Source organism: Lissotriton vulgaris, chromosome 5, assembly GCF_964263255.1.
Source record: "Lissotriton vulgaris chromosome 5, aLisVul1.2, whole genome shotgun sequence".
In the NCBI taxonomy this organism is placed as follows: domain Eukaryota; kingdom Metazoa; phylum Chordata; class Amphibia; order Caudata; family Salamandridae; genus Lissotriton; species Lissotriton vulgaris.
This window is the reverse complement of record NC_141693.1, coordinates 1011480809-1011498123: the sequence shown is the minus strand read 5'-3', so window position 1 is coordinate 1011498123 and position 17315 is coordinate 1011480809. Positions and strand designations below refer to the sequence as shown.

General features: G+C 46.3%; 1 protein-coding gene across 1 annotated transcript in view; it reads left to right on the top strand.

Moving 5' to 3' along the window:
- LOC147711908 (M-phase inducer phosphatase 1-B-like) overlaps positions 1-17315 on the top strand; it is a 227697-nt gene that overhangs the window by 123502 nt on the left and 86880 nt on the right. Inside the window, exon 7 of the mRNA XM_086920255.1 lies at positions 13476-13538. Within this exon, the coding sequence (XP_086776381.1) occupies positions 13476-13538 (63 nt within the window). The remainder of the gene's footprint in view (positions 1-13475; positions 13539-17315) is intronic.

Below are 17315 nucleotides of genomic sequence, written 5' to 3'. Positions count from 1 at the left end.
TCTTCCGGGTTCACGATCACTTTCGCGGAGATTCCCTGGATCACGTAGAATGCCGGTTTTTCTTCTCATACCTGGTAAGGTGGCACATTTGTTTTCAATGGTTTTCTAACGCTTTCCACAACGTTTCTTCCGTTCACAAGTGATTATTCACTTTAGAGCACCGCCGTTTTTTGTCTAAACCTACACGCACACCTCAGGTTGAATCTTCAGGATCTTTGTTCTTCTTTATTTTCTCTCCGTGCACTCTCACTCTTTTAAATCTCATTTTATTCTTTATTGCTTGTGTTTCCTCTCACTAGACTGGTGATGACCCCACACCCTTATATTACTGTTAAATAAACTCGGACTTCACCCCTCCTTTTTTCACTTATTCACCATTAATGCATGGTGTGTATTTAGGACTCCTGTATCAGCGCCCTACATAGTGTTTCCTTTTACTTTCTAGATTCCCCCTGAAGAAGTGCATCCTTGCACGAAATGCATCGGGGACAATTTTGATTGTATAATCCAACAAAAATATTGAAATTTTGATGTTTGATCATATGACTGGAATATGATTACGAAAATATGGAATTATGATTAACAAACTACCATGACGATGAAAATATGTTGAAATAAATCAAACAACAGTTTTGTTCAACTTTGGACTCAGAACTTTATTGAACATATTTACGCACCAAGGTGCCTACTAGAGTGCCCAGGATTTGTCCTTACCCCCTGTAAGGCTCCCACTGCTTTCATATCGAACGCACCTTTTGGACCTGGAAGGTGACTTCCTGCGCACCTATCTAATAGACTATCTACATTACCCAGTTTAATTGTATTTACCTTGGAGTGCAGCGGCTCTCATATATTGTTCTCAGAATTCCTAGACACGCTGGGGTTGGTTGATAGCTGGCGAATTCGCAGCCCAACATTGACGCATTACACCCACATTTCTAGGATAGAATACATTTTGTTACCTGCGGCAATGGCGATCATGGTCCATGAGGTGAAGTTTCTCGGGAGGGGAATTTTTGACCATTCTCCACGATGGATGCGGCTCGCCCTTGATCAACCAGCAGTGGGGAGGATAGCTCCCATTAGCGCCTGGCAGTTAAAGGACCCAGCTATTAAAAAAGAGGTGCTCCGGATGTCAGACCGTTATTTCCTGGAAAATGAGGGGTCTGTTGATTCGGCGCAGTCCCTCTGGGAAGCATATAAAACAGTAGCGAGAGGTGAGTTATTATCCTTAGTGTCAGGCAAGAAGAAGAAACGGCATGCAAAAGTGGCCCAGAAAGAGACGGAGGTTATACTTTTGGAGGAGAAGGTGGCTAAGTCGCATACTCCTGAGGAGCTCCACTTGCTGAGGCTCCGACAGGAGGAATATAAAGATCTCGTTAGGGATAGAGCGGTGGCCCATAATAATGCAGTCCAGAGCCGTATATATGAGCACGGCGATAAAGCCGGTAAATTGATTGCATGGCTTGAGCACGGAGAGCGAGCGTCTAGGCTGGTACCTGAGTTGGAAGGGTTGGAGTCATGTAGGATCACGGATCCCCAGGCTGTGGCAGACGAGTTTTCTGAGTACTACAAGAATGTTTACACGGCCGGTAGTGAATTTACGGAAGCTGAAAATAGCGAAATGATTAGAGACATTGTTATGTCGAGTTTGTCAGAGGAGGACAGGAGTTACCTCAACTCCGCGTTTTCAGACGATGAAGTTGCACAGGAGATCAGGCATATAAAATCCGGTAAAGCGACAGGCCCCAACTGGGTACCGATCGAGTTGTACAAATTGAACGCTGGTAGACTCGCCCGCACGTCCAAGCCATGTTCCTGGAAAGCAAAGAGAAGGGTGAGCTCCCATATGACCAACAAGTGGCCAATGTTGTGGTCATACATAAAGTTGGTAAGCCTAAGACATAATGCTCATCTTATAGGCCCATATCACTTCTCAACGCAGAACCCAAAATTCTAGCAAAACTCCTGGCTACTAGGCTAGTCAAGGTGATTACAACCCTCATCCACCCGGATTAATCGGTTTCATGCCTCGTAACATAGCACTGAATTTGCTTAGACTACACGGCGTCCTTGGTGGCTCTCCGAAGATCCACGAGCGGACAGTGTTGGTATCTTTAGACGCCACAATGGCCTTTGATTGAGTGGAGTGGCAATATCTATTTGCGGTGTTGGCGAAGCTGGGCTTTGGAAGTGAGTTTATTGGTTGGGTGCACCTGCTATACGCAAAGCCCCTAGCCAGAGTGGTTGTTAATAACTGTAAGTCTGGTGACTTTTCATTGGGTAGAGGCACGAGACAGGGATGCCCGTTGTCCCCATTGCTCTTTGCCCTTGCAATGGAGCCCTTGGCGGCCTGGGTCAGATGGGATAGATCGATACGGGGCCTACGATGGTCGTCTGACTGGGAAGATAAGATCTCGCTTTATGCAGATGACGTTTTGCTTTACTTTACCAACCCTAGGGACTCTTTCCGCAACTTTCTGGATGTGCTTGTCATTTTTGGTAGATACTCCGGACTGGCCATAAACTGGGCAAAGTCGGTGCTCTTTGTCTTGGTGGGCGACCAGCCGGTGATTCTGCAGTCGTGCCCGGTTCATATTGAGACTGTTGGATTTAAATACTTGGGTATATTTATCACGCTCAATTCACAGTTACGATATGCAAAAACCTTAGCTTCCCCGTTGAACAGGTGTAAGAAAGATGTGGAGCGCTGGAAAGCTCTTCCACTCTCCTTGCTCAGGAGAGCCATGCTCTTCAAGATGATGGCTCTGCCTCGGTTTTTGTATGTCTTACAGAACTCGATGGACCCAGTGCCGGCTGCATATTTTAGGGAGATAGAGACTCTTCAGAGGCAGCTCCTGTGGGACGGTAGGGCCCGTATAGCGTTTAGTAAATTGACTCTCCCGTGGTATGACGACGGGATCAGAATTCCAGATTTACGAAAGTACTATTGGGCCTCACAGCTGGCCACGGTGAATCATATTATCTACGGACTTCCCGGAGATCCAGGCTATGCCATGGACCGGGGTCAGGCCCTGGGTGGTATGATAGAGAGATCTCTGTATTCCAGGCCCGGAAGGTTTCCGTTGACTAGCCCAACCGCGCATGCGATCCAAGTGTGGCACACGGCCAATAAATGTCTAGGTTGGCATGGCAAATTGACACTAGCCACTCCCCTGCTAAATTCGGAGAATCTAGGTAGTCTTTGGAAATCTAAGGGGTTCGATAGGTGGGATCTTATCGGAATTGCCCAGATAAAAGATGTGTGGGGGAAAGACACAGTGCATACCTTCGAGTCCCTCAAAAAACATTATAGTTTACACGATAACGAATAATATCGATATCGGCAAGTGAGACATGCCCTCACCACTCACGTCCCTAAGGGCACGGTACTCCCGGATGCGTCGCCTCTTGAGGACCGAGAACTGGATGTACATATCCCCGAGAAAACTATCTCCCTGATATACAGGAAATTGGTCAATAACATGGAGAACCCGTTGGTGCGGATTAGAGCCCAATGGAGTGCGGATGGGTTAGAACTGGACAATGAGGGCTGGACGGAGGCGGCTTCCTCCCCGAAAGTAGTCGCTATCCAGATGCGGCTCCGACTGGTGCAATTGAAGATATTACATAGATCCTATATAACTGGTCCTCGTTTGGTACGAATGGGACGAGCTGAGAATGGAGAGTGTAGGAGAAAGTGTGGGGAAATTGGCACCTTAATGCATACTCTCTGGCATTGTGTTGAGATACAGTCATATTGGACGAAGATTCATGAAGAGCTGGGGGAAGTTATGGGTGTGGAAATGCGACCGGAAGCCCGTAGGTGTTTGTTGAACGTGTGGGAGCCTACAGATCTGAATGTGTACCAGAAACAGTGGGGGATGCTGGCGTATATGGTGGCTAAACAAAATATTGCTCAGCTCTGGGGAGCCAGTCAGCCGCCCGAGTTAACAAATGGGCAGAAGACCTTGACTGGTGCATAATTAGGGAAAAAGCAGTATACGTAGCCAGGGGTTGCCCGAAGAAGTGGGGGAAGATATGGGGAGCATGGAATAGTTACCGAGGCAAGATCTGTGAACCACCTATACCGAGATTGGTCCTAGAGGCACAGGACTCCCCAGGATCTCTGCACTATGTGTTGTTGTATTTGATTCTGTACCTTGCCACAATGCCCCATGTGTTGAAACTGTAAGTGTTCACTTGAGATTTAGTTTCCTTTTTGTAATGTTTTCTTTTTGTTTTTCAATAAACAGAGTTATAAAAGAAATAGCACACAAGGACAGATATTTTCTATAAATTATTTAGTGTAAAAAAGGTTGGAACTGAAATTCCATATTCCTTCTGCAGCCATGCTGGCAGTATGTAGTACTTCTGCAAATGGATCCCTTACCTTGGTGTTGGTCTACCACCCACTAGGTAAAAGCAGATTATTTGTTGAAGGAATCGCTGCTTTCTTGATGCCATTTACAATACCCTCACCTCTTAGTCTTGGGGGATTTTAACGTCTGGGTTGACATATAGGTAAGATCTGAGTTGCAGAATCTTAAATGTTTGGCTTTGCTCCATCAGGTGTATATTCCACTCTGAACTAGGGCACCAGCTTGATCTGTAGTGTGCACAGAAGAGTGGGTCACCAGTCTACCAATGCTTCCGCTTAACTGGTCTCACCCTTCAACAGTCCCCTTTGAAGCACTTGGTGGAAAGTCCTGTACTAACCCAACAATATGAGTTGCCTGAAGACCAGGGTCAAGCCTGAATACTGAAGAATTTCCATCAGCATTCTTGGCCAATGCTCCCAAGATTATCCTAAATGCCAATCCTGACCAGGTCCTTAAAAAATGTGCAAAGTAGATGTTTGATGCTTTGTCAAAAATCCTCCCCCTAAATACATGATGCTGTTCTTTGTTCTTGGCCACTAAAAATGTCCTAACACGAAAACGTTAGAGGTAGTGCCACACTTGTTACTTCCTCATCCATCCAGCTCACTAACAAACCCCACTGAAAAACTAAAAAATTTAATTTGCCATGTAGAATTCAAAATGGCTACAAATACCCCAAAGTAAGTTTCTGGATCTTTTCTGAAATTTGTAGAGCAGCCTTCAATTTTTGCCTCACAAACCCTATCATCTTTAAATCACATTCAGGTCTGCCATTCCAATTTACAATGATACCTTCCTTGCCTATGAGACTAAGAGGGCTGAAGGTACCCTTGAATGCAACAGTGGCTAATATTACAGAAAATGCCTCCAACCCTTACTACGTACATTCACTCAATTGCAGTCCACTCTCATTGCAAGGCACATTAATTTGATCTAAAAGAAATCTTCTGCCAGATCTCTGTTGGATGTATGCCAAAGAAAAGTCCTCAAAGAAATTCAACTGGCAAAAATATTACATCTTATCAGTGCTTATTTTGCTTTAGGATTGCTAGCCAAACGCAGGAGCGGCTCCTCCGCTAAGGCGGAGGAATGTCGCCCCACTGCTCTTTCAGCAGGAAAAATAGAATGATAATAACATAATCATTATCATTTTATTTCTCACAGGTTCCGGGCTGGGTTAGGGAGTAGTGGGGCACGGGGAGAGGAGCTGTTTGCACACTCCAAGTGCGCATGACTGCTTGGCTGGCCGTCAGTCATGCGCACTTTGCAAGTTCCCCACCAGGCTGCATTACACAGCCTGGTGGGGAACATGCCAGCCCCTCCCACCTTCCAGGACTACTTATGGAGGCTGTGATGTGGCCGCGCTGCTGGCATGCCGAAGACACACCAAAGACAAGCCCACTTGCGCCAGTCCACGCCAGGACTGCCCCCATTGTTAGGAACACTGGACCCTACACTCCCACAGATACTCTACGGCAGACCTTCATGCCGTGGACCCTTGGAGCAACAACAACTGCTGCCTCGCCTTGCTCCACAGCGGAACCTATAAGCTGCATCTGCTGCCGGTTCACCTACACCCCTGCACCCCTGCACCTACCACCATTGCAGCAACTAGTGCCACACCAGCCCGGAGGCCAATCCCCCCCTGGAATAACTCCACTGCATCCTGATCAACTTCAGATTGCTCTGCAGACACACCACTGAAGTCTGGGACACCTTCTCCACCCTCACCCCTGACATAACCTTCATTACAGAGACCTGGCTGACCCCCGCATTGGCCCCGGACATTGCCCCAGCATCACCCATTGGCTACAAGATGAAACAAAACAACCGCACCAACAGACACGGAGCGGCATCACCATGGTACACAAGGAATCACCTGCACCATCACTGATGGCAAAACCGCGCTGATCATGGAACACATGAACTTCCTGCTCCGCACCGGCGATTACACTACTGAGACTGCCAGGAACATGAACTGGCCTCAGCTACGCAATTGCTGAATTCATCACTACACTCGACAACTAAAGCGAGCACTGCGTCTTCCTGGGAGGCCTCAACTTCCACATGGATGACTCCACCAACACCAACTCCACCGACCTCTGGGAAAGATTGGACAGCATCGGCCTCAAGCAACTGGTCACAAACCCCACTCACAAAGCAGAACACACACTGGACCCCATCTTGACATCAAGCAACACAATCAGATAAAGCCATACCTTGGAACTTACCTGGTTAGACCACTCCATTGTATACTTCACCCTCGCCATACCTGCGCACACCATATCCCAAACACCAGAGCGCACCCTTCCGCAGCTGGACCAAGGTCACTCACCAACAATGGACCGACACCCTCAGCGCCACACAGCCCTATGCCATCACCAACCTGGATCAGGCAGTACAAAACTTCAACGACTGGATTACCACCACCGCTGACTGAGTCACTCAAGCCAAACCTGACAGACCCCACAGACCCCCCAAACAAGCCAGCAGGTATATCCCAGAACTCAGCATGTCAAAACGCAAGTCCAAACAGCTGGAAAGAAGATGGTGCACCAGCAAGAACCACACCAACCGAGCCACCTTCAAATCAGCCCTCAATGACTACCACCACCAGATCAAATCCGCAAAAAAGGAGGCCCTCACCCACCGGATCGAGACCAGCACCAACCAAGCCGAGGAACTTTTCTCCATCATAGGAGAGTTCAGCTGCCCGTCAGCCAGCGCAAACTCCATCCCCTCCTCACAGAAACTCTGAAACACCCTGGCCTACCACTTCCTCCCATTCCCCGCCAAAGTCCTGGAGAAGGCCATAAACTCCAACTCACCATCCACCTGGAAAGAAACAACCTACTGGACACTCTCCAATCAGGCTTCAGAGCCAACCACAGCACCAAGACAGCTCTGATAGCTGCAACAGACAACGTCTGCACACTACTCCACAGAGGAGAATCACTCGCCCTGATCCTGCTGGACTTCTCCGCAGCCTTCGACACTGTCTCTCACCACACACTCATCGATTGCCTACGTCAGATTGGTATCAAAGAATATGCTCTCAGATGGATAGCATCCTTTCTCACAAGATGCATCCAGAGAGTCGGTTCCCTCTCTTCACATCGCAATCCAAGCACACCATCTGCAGTGTCCCACAAAGGCTCATCCTTCAGTCCAACCCTCTTAAACGTCTACATGACACCGCTCTCAGACATTTTCAGATCGCACAATATAACCATCTTTCCTACACCAACGACACTCAGCTCATCCTCTCGCTCTCAGCCAACCTCACCTCAACGAGGACCAACTTTCACAACAGTATGGAGAACATCTCAGCCTGGATGAAGGTTAACTGCCTGAAGCTCAAACAGACAAAACCGATGTGCAGATCTTCAGCAAACACACTGCCATCTGGAACGACTCCTAGTGGCTGTCAGAACTCAGACCCACCCCATGCTAAAAGGCCAAGTCCACAACCTCTGCATCATCCTCAACAGCAAACTCTCCATAAAACGTCAGGTCAACGCCGTCTCCTCAGCCTACATCCATACACTTCTCATTTTCCTCAAAATCTTCAAATAGCTCCCATCAGCACCAGGAAGACGGTGATGCAAGCCCTTATCACCAGCCAACTAGACTACGGAAATGCTCTCTATGCAGGGACCACCACCGAACTCATTCAAAGACTCCAGACGATCCAGTACGTAGCCGACATTCTAATCCTCACCCAGCACCTGAAGGACCTCCACTGGCTACCGGTCCAGAAGAGATGCATTTCAAGCTCCTGACCCACACATTCAAAGCCATCCACGACCAAGGACAGGCCTACATTAACCACCGCCTACACTTCCACCAACCTCCTGGGAACCTCTGCTCCACACACCTCACCCTTGCACTGATACGCTGCAAACGCCACTGTCGCTCCGGAGGACTCTTTCTCCCTTTTCGCCCCCAAAGTCTGGAACTCCCTCCCCCTCCACCTCTGCATCGCACCCTCACTGACTCACTTCAGGGAGGGACTCAAGAAATGGTTTTTTGACTGAGACCTGCAGCAAGCGCCTGGATTCTGTCTCAGGTGACAAGCTGCGCTTTACAAGCATGACCTGAATGATTGATTGACCTTTGCTTATTTGTCTTATATTGTATGTTGATATATTCCCTACAATCTTTCTAACATAGCATTCATTGTTATCCTTGTAAAGCGCTCTTTCCCCCGAAAGAGTCTTGTTTGCGCTATATAAAACTGAATATTAAATAAATAAATAGTAAATAAATACATAAATAGGGGATCACAGCACTAATCCTACTGGATCTATCAGCTGCTTTAGATGCCATGTCCCTTTCCACTCTTATTTTATGGCTAGGAGAACCTGGTATAAAAGATCAAACTTTAAAATGCGTGAAATCTTTTCTTTCTACCCGTCGTCAACTGGTTCCTTTACCTCCTTTTATTCTAAAGTGATCAAACTGGACTGTGGAGTCCCACACGGATCATTCTCAAGCCCCTCTTTATTTAATGTATAACCTCTATGGTCCGTCTCATCAAATCTCATAATCAAGATGTAATTACATACGCGAACGACACCCAGATTATCAACATATTGGATGACGATATACACCTGTCACAATCAGTCTTCATCATCTTTTTTAGACTGGTGCACCAGTCCTATTAATGACTCATATAGCTAGAAAAGCAGAATGGATTCGTAGCAACAAGTTGTGTTGGTGATACAACCAAAGTGTAATGTATTTAACCACTTCCTACATCTGTAAATGCATCAGCACTTTAGCACTTGCTCCAAGGGTTAATGCATCAGGTCGTCATTAATTAACTGCTGCAGGGCAGATTCATTTGCTTCTCTAGTTATGATATACATGGTATAAAAAACACTTAAACGATGATGGGAGAATGTTTGCAATAAGTTTACCCACTGGCAATTACTTGGGGTAGCGTTTTAACACATAGTTATTTTGCTTACCATGCCAACTTAGATTAGGCCCAGTCTTGACCCTGCACCAATAGGAAAAGTGCAGCTTGAACTGCCACACCAGGTCTTCTCTGAACAGGAACACAAGCAACCCAAAACCGATTTTGCCCTATTTGGGGCTCTTCAGTCGAGTGTAACTTGATTACAGTGACACAGTGTGCACAGGACCCACGCCCGACATACCCATCCCACTTAGGGCGACACATCAAAGATATACAAAAATGTGAATGATGGAATGCTTGAATTAATCCCAGCCATTAGTAACGTCCCGGGCCACATCCCAGTCCAACCTTATTTTGCACACCAAGCTGCACCCGACTGAAGAGCCCCAATCAGAGCAAAACTGGTGTGGGTTGTGTGGAGAATGGTAGCCTGATAGCGTAATGTTGGCAAACAGCTAAAGTTCACAAACACTAAACCAATACTGTATCAAAAAGGAGGATTACAATCTTCCTGTCAAAGCACAGGTTACCTTTTTTTTCTGTAATTATTAAGGTTCACAACCCCAGCAGATCACAAACATCTCTAACAACACACCATAGAAAACGAAGATAACAATTCAAAATACAGTATCCTAGGTACCCGTAGAGGAAAGGGACAGTATTGCAGAGTTTGTGTCTAGGGATGGACAACAAGATGGTATATTGATCTTGAGGATGTTGAGATGAACACAAGCGCTACAAGCCCGTGAGCTCAACAGATCACAAAGGTTTCTGAATCCAACCAACCTAATGCTGGACCACCAGATAGTGTAGATGAAGGAAGCAACGATGAAATAAAACTAGCAAATGTCGATGCTGGCAAGACTGTGCTCATCAAGGAGAGCCACCTCTTGCTCATCTGGACTTCATATGGGTTGATCTCTCAGTCAACGTGCATCCTTCTTTGATGAGAGTTTTAAGGGGCTCAGTAAGGGGTTGCAAACCTCATATCCTCTAAATTGATTCTTCAGCAGCCTTCCCCTGTCTTTGGTGAGGGAAAGATGAAGTGTGGCATCTTGGGTCTCCTTAGACTAGTTGGGGTTTTCCACGCTGGGGGATGTCAGCAGCAGAACAAGCCAGCAGAGCTTCAGCGCAGCCAGCCGGCTCAGTTCTGGGCAGACGGAGGTGGCCAGCACTGCCTCTCCATAAGGAGCAGTCCATATAGGTCCTAAGTTGAAACAATGTTCAGTAAGCTTCAGGGCACCTCCAACTTATATACCCAAAACAATGCAGTTGGGCAGATGGCTCCTACCAATCACTGCCCAGTGTATCCTTAGAGTTTGAACTTCCAGTGAACCATCTGTGGCCTGGTTGCCTCCCCTGGGATGAGTCTGGTGTAGGGCTACTTCCCACAATGCAGTGCAGTGACTAAACAAAGAAGAAAGTGGAAGAGAAGTGGGGATGGGATAGTCCTCCGAGGGCCGCAGTCATCTTCATTACTGCAAATAAAACTCATACTACAGTAAATGTTTGCAGCTAGTTAAAGGTAATGAGCCACCAATGAAGCTTGTGCTGTACACATATGTTCCAATGTTCAGGTAGGCTTCCACTAGCAAAGGTTTCATGTAAAATTCATGAATTTTACATTTAATTACAAAAGTGAACATAAAAGGAGCCCCCAAATGCCACAAGCTTCTGAACTAAATTCAACATGAAGAAACCAGTAACCAACTACCGTTGGTGCCCTTAGGCACCATAAAAGCCATAATCAGCTGCTAAGTGCCGGGGCTTAAGCAGAGAGGGTGAAGCGGGGACCGTCCATCTTGTCACTTGATGTATGGATGGTTACCAATGCTGGGCCTTCCCAGTTTCAGGGCACGTCAAGGGCTTCACAGGGAAGCACCCGATCTGTAGTGAGAGGGGTTCCTACGACAATTTTTTTTTTGACAATTTTTATTAATAAACTGCATGATTACTTAAAATCTTTACAGTATAAGATAAAATAAAAAAAAAAGAAGCTTTATGAACGTCCCGACTCACCCCCTCACAAGTCCCATCCACACATAAAAGTGAAAGTCACTTTGGGTTAAACATTAACATATTAGTCCTGATTAGCTGTCCAAAGCAGAGTTCTTTTAAAAGGAGTGATGTATAGGTTGTACCAGTGTTTCCCAACTGATAAGGGGAGGCACATGAAAGTTCGGTAGAGTCAATTCATGTACCAAGAGCTGTTGACGAAAGATGGATTCTTCGTGGGTCTTTAAACCAGCCCAGGTTGGATAACTGGGGCGGAGGGCTTCCAGTTACTTTGCAGACAATGCCGTTAAGTGGGAGTCGAGTGCCATTTTTACCTGGTGTATAAATTTCGCAACTCTGGCTATCAAACAGGTCGTGGAGACTGAGAGGCACCAGTCCGAAGCCTCTCTGCAAGTTCTATAGTCCGTATTCCGTAAAATCGGAAGCAGCAAGCGATGGCGATCATTGGCCAGCTTTGTGCAGCAGCACAGCAAGTGTAGCCAGGATTCTCTGCGGTAATTGCATAGACGACAGGCCAGGGTGCCATCCGTACGGGCCCATTTGGGGTTGAAGTCCATGATCCTGAGGGCCAAAAGTCGAAAGTACAAAATTTTCTTTCTCGCGCAAGTGGATACTGGATCTTGCAGGTAAGGTTGGGGTTTACCTGGAATATATGATTTGTCCAGGGCCTGAGTTAGTGGATTTTGCCGAAGAGATGCAAGGTCAAGTCCAAAGGAGATGATCCGGACTTGGCGCTTAACTGCTTGGGCCCAGGCTGAGAAAGGAATTTCGTGCAGGGACAAACTCCTTCTTTCGATTTTCAATGCTGCAATAGCTTGTCCTACCTTTGAGTACCAGGGGGAGCCCACCTCATCAAAGATTGATTTTAGGGAGTGCTTTAGCGAATGTTCTGGTGCTTTCAATAAACATAAAAGGAGCCCCCAAATGCCACAAGCTTCTGAACTAAATTCAACATGAAGAAACCAGTAACCAACTACCGTTGGTGCCCTTAGGCACCATAAAAGCCATAATCAGCTGCTAAGTGCCGGGGCTTAAGCAGAGAGGGTGAAGCGGGGACCGTCCATCTTGTCACTTGATGTATGGATGGTTACCAATGCTGGGCCTTCCCAGTTTCAGGGCACGTCAAGGGCTTCACAGGGAAGCACCCGATCTGTAGTGAGAGGGGTTCCTACGCCGAGGAGTCTCACAAACTTTGCCAAAAAGCAAAACTCCAGGGGAACATCTCTCGACAAATGAAAACTTAGCATGGCACAGCCATTGCTCCGTTTCTGGATATTTATAACATTTATAACTACAAAATAGTAACCAAAACACTGTATACTGGACTTCTCAGTTAAAAAAAATCCCAGAGTGGAGAAGTGTGGCTCACTGGTTAGAAGCGGCAGACCCTGAAGCAGAGGTCGGCCTGGGACCAGGGTTCAATTCCCGACGCGGCAGGGTCTTGGGTCAATGTCCGCGGACTCGATAATTCTCGCCTAGGTGCCTACGCTAACCATGGGTCCCACTCTGCAACTCTGGGCAATAGCTTGCTTAATCTCCACAACGGCCCCAGCAGCGCCGGGGATGCCTGGCTTCACCTTGGGGGTGCCCTCTAACAGGAAAAGCCAGGACGGGTTCCCCAGCGGTATACAGCGCCAGGACACCACGTAACGAGGTAACAGTGCGCTTTACAAGTATACATACATTACATTACAAAAGTATCCATGCGTGCTCAGTTCCTGTGATAAAATCCTGAAATACTGTAACTGGACACACATTTTTTAGGCTGCATTTATTTACAAGAAAATGATGTCGAGAAAAGACTTTCTGTATTCACATCCTATGTAGGCATGTTTACAATTCCACACACAATCTGTGCAAAGTGTTTGCCAAGAAACACATAAGGAAAATTTCTCCAGCCACTGAACCCCCACACTCAATGGCCGTCTACATCTCTGGCTCTGTAGTTGGGAATGCTACGTAATTTACATTATCTCATTTTTCTTTACTCTAGTGATGATACAGATTAGGTAATGATACGCGCAGTTTTTATTCTTCATATTTTTTTGCCATGGTCCTTACATAGAAGTATGTGTCCAGATAGTAACATCACTTTTGATTCCGGTTTCCAGAGTGCACACTTCTTGATTGGTTCTCTGTTCTTCTTCATTCAGCCCTACTGTCTGCCCGTGGAGGCCGGGAAACACCAAGACCTCAAATACATCAGCTCAGAGACTGTAAGTATGGAAACAGTGCTTTCCTCCTCATTTGCCTTGCTTCTAATCACTGGAATAGCTGGCTGTGCTTTGCTTGCTAGGGGTAAGCCGTGTGCATCACTGACGCCCCCTGCATCTAGAGTATAACATTACAGTCGGATGACATTGGCCAGCCGTCAATGGAAGCCTCCATCTGTTAGGGGACAAAGGTGTTGTTTAAATTCGTGACTCCCATCGAATTCAAGGCTTTGCAAGTGACAGCAAATGACATGGGGCAGGTGCAGAGATCTACCTGTTCTCCAGTGCTTATGGATTCTATTTCTTGGTGGCATTGTCCTTTATACTTTCAGGAAATTATGTCTTCCTTGTATTACCAAATATATTAACATAATGTTGTGCCGGATTTAGGGCTGTGTGGTATAAAATGGCTGGTGAGCGTGGTGTTTTGCATTGTTAAGTGGTTTTGTAGGTGTGTTTTCTGTTATGTGATGTATCATCTGTGGTATGCAGTAGTATTGTTAGGTGTGCTGTGATAGGAGCAGACATCATGGTGTATTGATGTGTTATCACATGTATCGTGTTGTGAGTTTAAACACATGGGTGTGGCCACTTTCGTAGGTGTGTCTTCTGCTGCCTTGGTGGATGTTATGAGCAGGTATGAAGATCAGTGGTGAGTTCGGGCTTTAAGAGTTGATATTTTTGGCCAGATGAGATATGAGGAGGTATGTTGTGGAGGCTTACAGTTTTGGATTGTATTTCCTGGAGCATAAGTCTATTGTGATGCATCACTGCATTGGCCCATATCTTGTGGGGTAGAGGCAGGGTGTTATGCTATGTGGCTGGTGTACTTGCTTTTGTTTTTAGCCTGTTAAGGACTGTATTCTGTGATCTAAGGAGCAGCTTTATTTTGGGTTGCATTATGTTTGGGGAGCATGGGACATGTTGCTTGTGTTGAGGGTTGCTTCTGTTTAAGTGTGTCCGAGTGACTGCCATCTTTACTCTCCTGCCAGCCTCTCGAGATGGCTCAGTTACCCCAATAAAGCTTGACAGCAAGCCAGACCGGTTTGCGGTAAGTAGGATAGAATAGTATTTATAGAGCACACTTTTACCAGCTGGTGTCAAGGCGCTTTGCGGAACATGGAGAAGTGACAGCACTAGCTAGGAGGCAAATTACCAAGGGGCATATTATCAAGGGCCATATTGCCGCTTTTCTGGTTTTAAAAGCCAGAAAAGTGGCGATATTTACCTTGCACTACTAACAAGCTCGCACTAAGCCTTGTTAGCGCTAGTTTCCGTGAGTTTGCTCCAGTTTTATTATCGCCCTACATGCCATCGCTAATGACATGCAAAGTAGGCGTTCCGGAGCAAAACATCATGGAAATAGTCGTTAATAAGGCTTAGGGGTATTTACAAGCCTGCAGCAGACCCGCTTAGCGAAAAGAATAATCGCGCTAAGTCCCCTTATCGCAGGATGTTTAACACCTGCTTAAAATTTGACTAAGCCATCTACATAATGGGAGTTGGATTGCAGGGTTAAGGTCAGAGGGATGTATCAGCAAGGATTTCATTATCTCCCACAATTTATCTCTGTTTTTCAAGCAATATTGGAGCTTTTCGCCACTATTGCTGGATTTCATATAGCCTCGGAGATAAGTGTTGATAATAATGCGCTATCTTGGCGTTGTATTCCAGCAATAGCCGCTGATAAAAAAAAGCGCTAAGCGCGCTTTGCATTATTTATCGCAAGTTGTTGTAAATATTCCCCCAGGTTTTTAAGAGCTTCCTAAAGACCGGAAGCGAGTCCGTCTTGGAAATGGGAATGGGCAAAGAGTTCCAGAGTTGTGCAGCTGCCACAGAGAAGGAGGGTCCACCCCACTTGGACCTGCGAAATCTGGGAGTGACCAGTTTTTTAAGAGAAGAGGAACTTAAGCTCCTCCCTGGAGTATACCACTGAAACAAAGTTTAAAGATACGATGAGCTGTTACTATGCATTGCCTTGTACACCAAATTCAGAACCTTGAAGGAGATGCGCTTCGTCATAGGAAGCCAGTGTAGGGCTCAGATACCTTCCCTGGCTGACTGATACTTTGGGATCAGTGGCGGTTTTACCATTTGGGCGGTGGGGCGTTGCCCCACTAATAATTATTTGGGGCAATTTAGCGCACATTCAAGTTTATATATTATTAAAAAACTCATACTGATTATAATTTAAAACTCGCGCTGCCGCGCCTCGTCAACAAATCACGTGACAGCCCCTGCATTGACTCTGTCTCTGACTCACTGTCGCACCACTGCGCATGTGGTGATTGATCGGCTGCCTTTCCTCAGCTACGAAGCCCTGTGGCCTTCGAAAAGCAAGCACCGCTGAGTACGGGGTTTGCTACTGCCACAGACCCCAATGGTTCAAAAAGGAGCAACGTTTTTATCATGCTCAGTCCAATCCTGACGCTGCTCTCTTTAGAGAGCAGCTCTCCTCTGAAGAGAGCAGCATCAGGATTGGCTAGCTACTGCTATATACTATAGTAGTGCTTGTGCTTCTGAGACTCTGACTGTGCTTGTGGTTGCCAGTCTAGTCTTGCACCCCGGGGGTGGGAGCGTCCAACGTGGGGCAATGGCAATGTGCCCAATCACTGTAATGGCTTAGTGTTAAGCCATTCAGTGATTGGACATTCTGCAGTTGCTGGGCAAATCGGGCCGGCCCACGTCCAGTCACCCTTCATCATCCCCATCTCCTCACGAGAGCATGTGCGGACGGTGCAGTCGACTCGAGGACGAGGAGAGTGTAATTGTTCAAGATCACTCAGACATCAAGAGTGTGTGACCACTACACTGTGACGACGCAAGGTAGGTGTGTCTCTGACTAGACTGTACAAGTAAAGTCTATATCTCAGGCATTTGTTGCACTTAGAAAAAAATACTTAAATAACAGTGTTCGAAATTCAAGTTGAACTTGAATTTCGAACACTGTTATTTAAGTATAAGTTGACTTGTAACACATGATTTATGCTTCATGCATTGGGCAGCAGTTGGGGTTTTAGAGATAGGCTAAATTGCTGTGGAGAAAAGTCCAGAAGACATCAGTGTGCCTTGGAAGGAACTGGTTATACGTTTCTAATGGTGTCAGTTGGTTTAAGCTGATGTTGTTTAGCAGAGTGACTGTACCTTGTTGTTTTGTGTCAAAGGTGTAAGTCAAAGACTAAAACCCTTCTTGCTGCAACTTGAACCAATAGACACACATAATAATTGGTCATTTGACATTTGTGGTGCACACAGAATGCAGTCACTGCACATGGCGCATTCCGATGCACAGAATTAGGATTTCTGTATTGAAAGAAAACAATCAAAATCATGAGTTCAAAGTCGGCATCTGGGAGCCAGCCCTGTCAAAACACTAGGGGCCAGATGTAGGTAAGTATATTTTACCGACTCATAAATACCGAATTTTACCGATTCGGTATTTATGAATCGGTAAAATTGAAGGAGGGAGATTTAGGTAAATTCGGTAATTGAATTACAGAATCTGTAAAAATCGGTATTTACCGAATCGGTAAATACCGATTCGGTAATGCCCATTGATTCCTATGGGCCTTGAAGCCCATAGGAATCAATGGGCATTACCTAATCGGTATTTACCGATTCGGTAAATACCGAATCCTGCAAGGGTGCAGGGGGTGTCACTTTGACACCCTCTAGCACCCCAAATACAGGCATGTGTGCCATGTGGCACACATACATGCCCTAAGTGCATGTCTGTCTGTCACATGGCATAGGTGTGCATGCACACATGTGCATGCACAC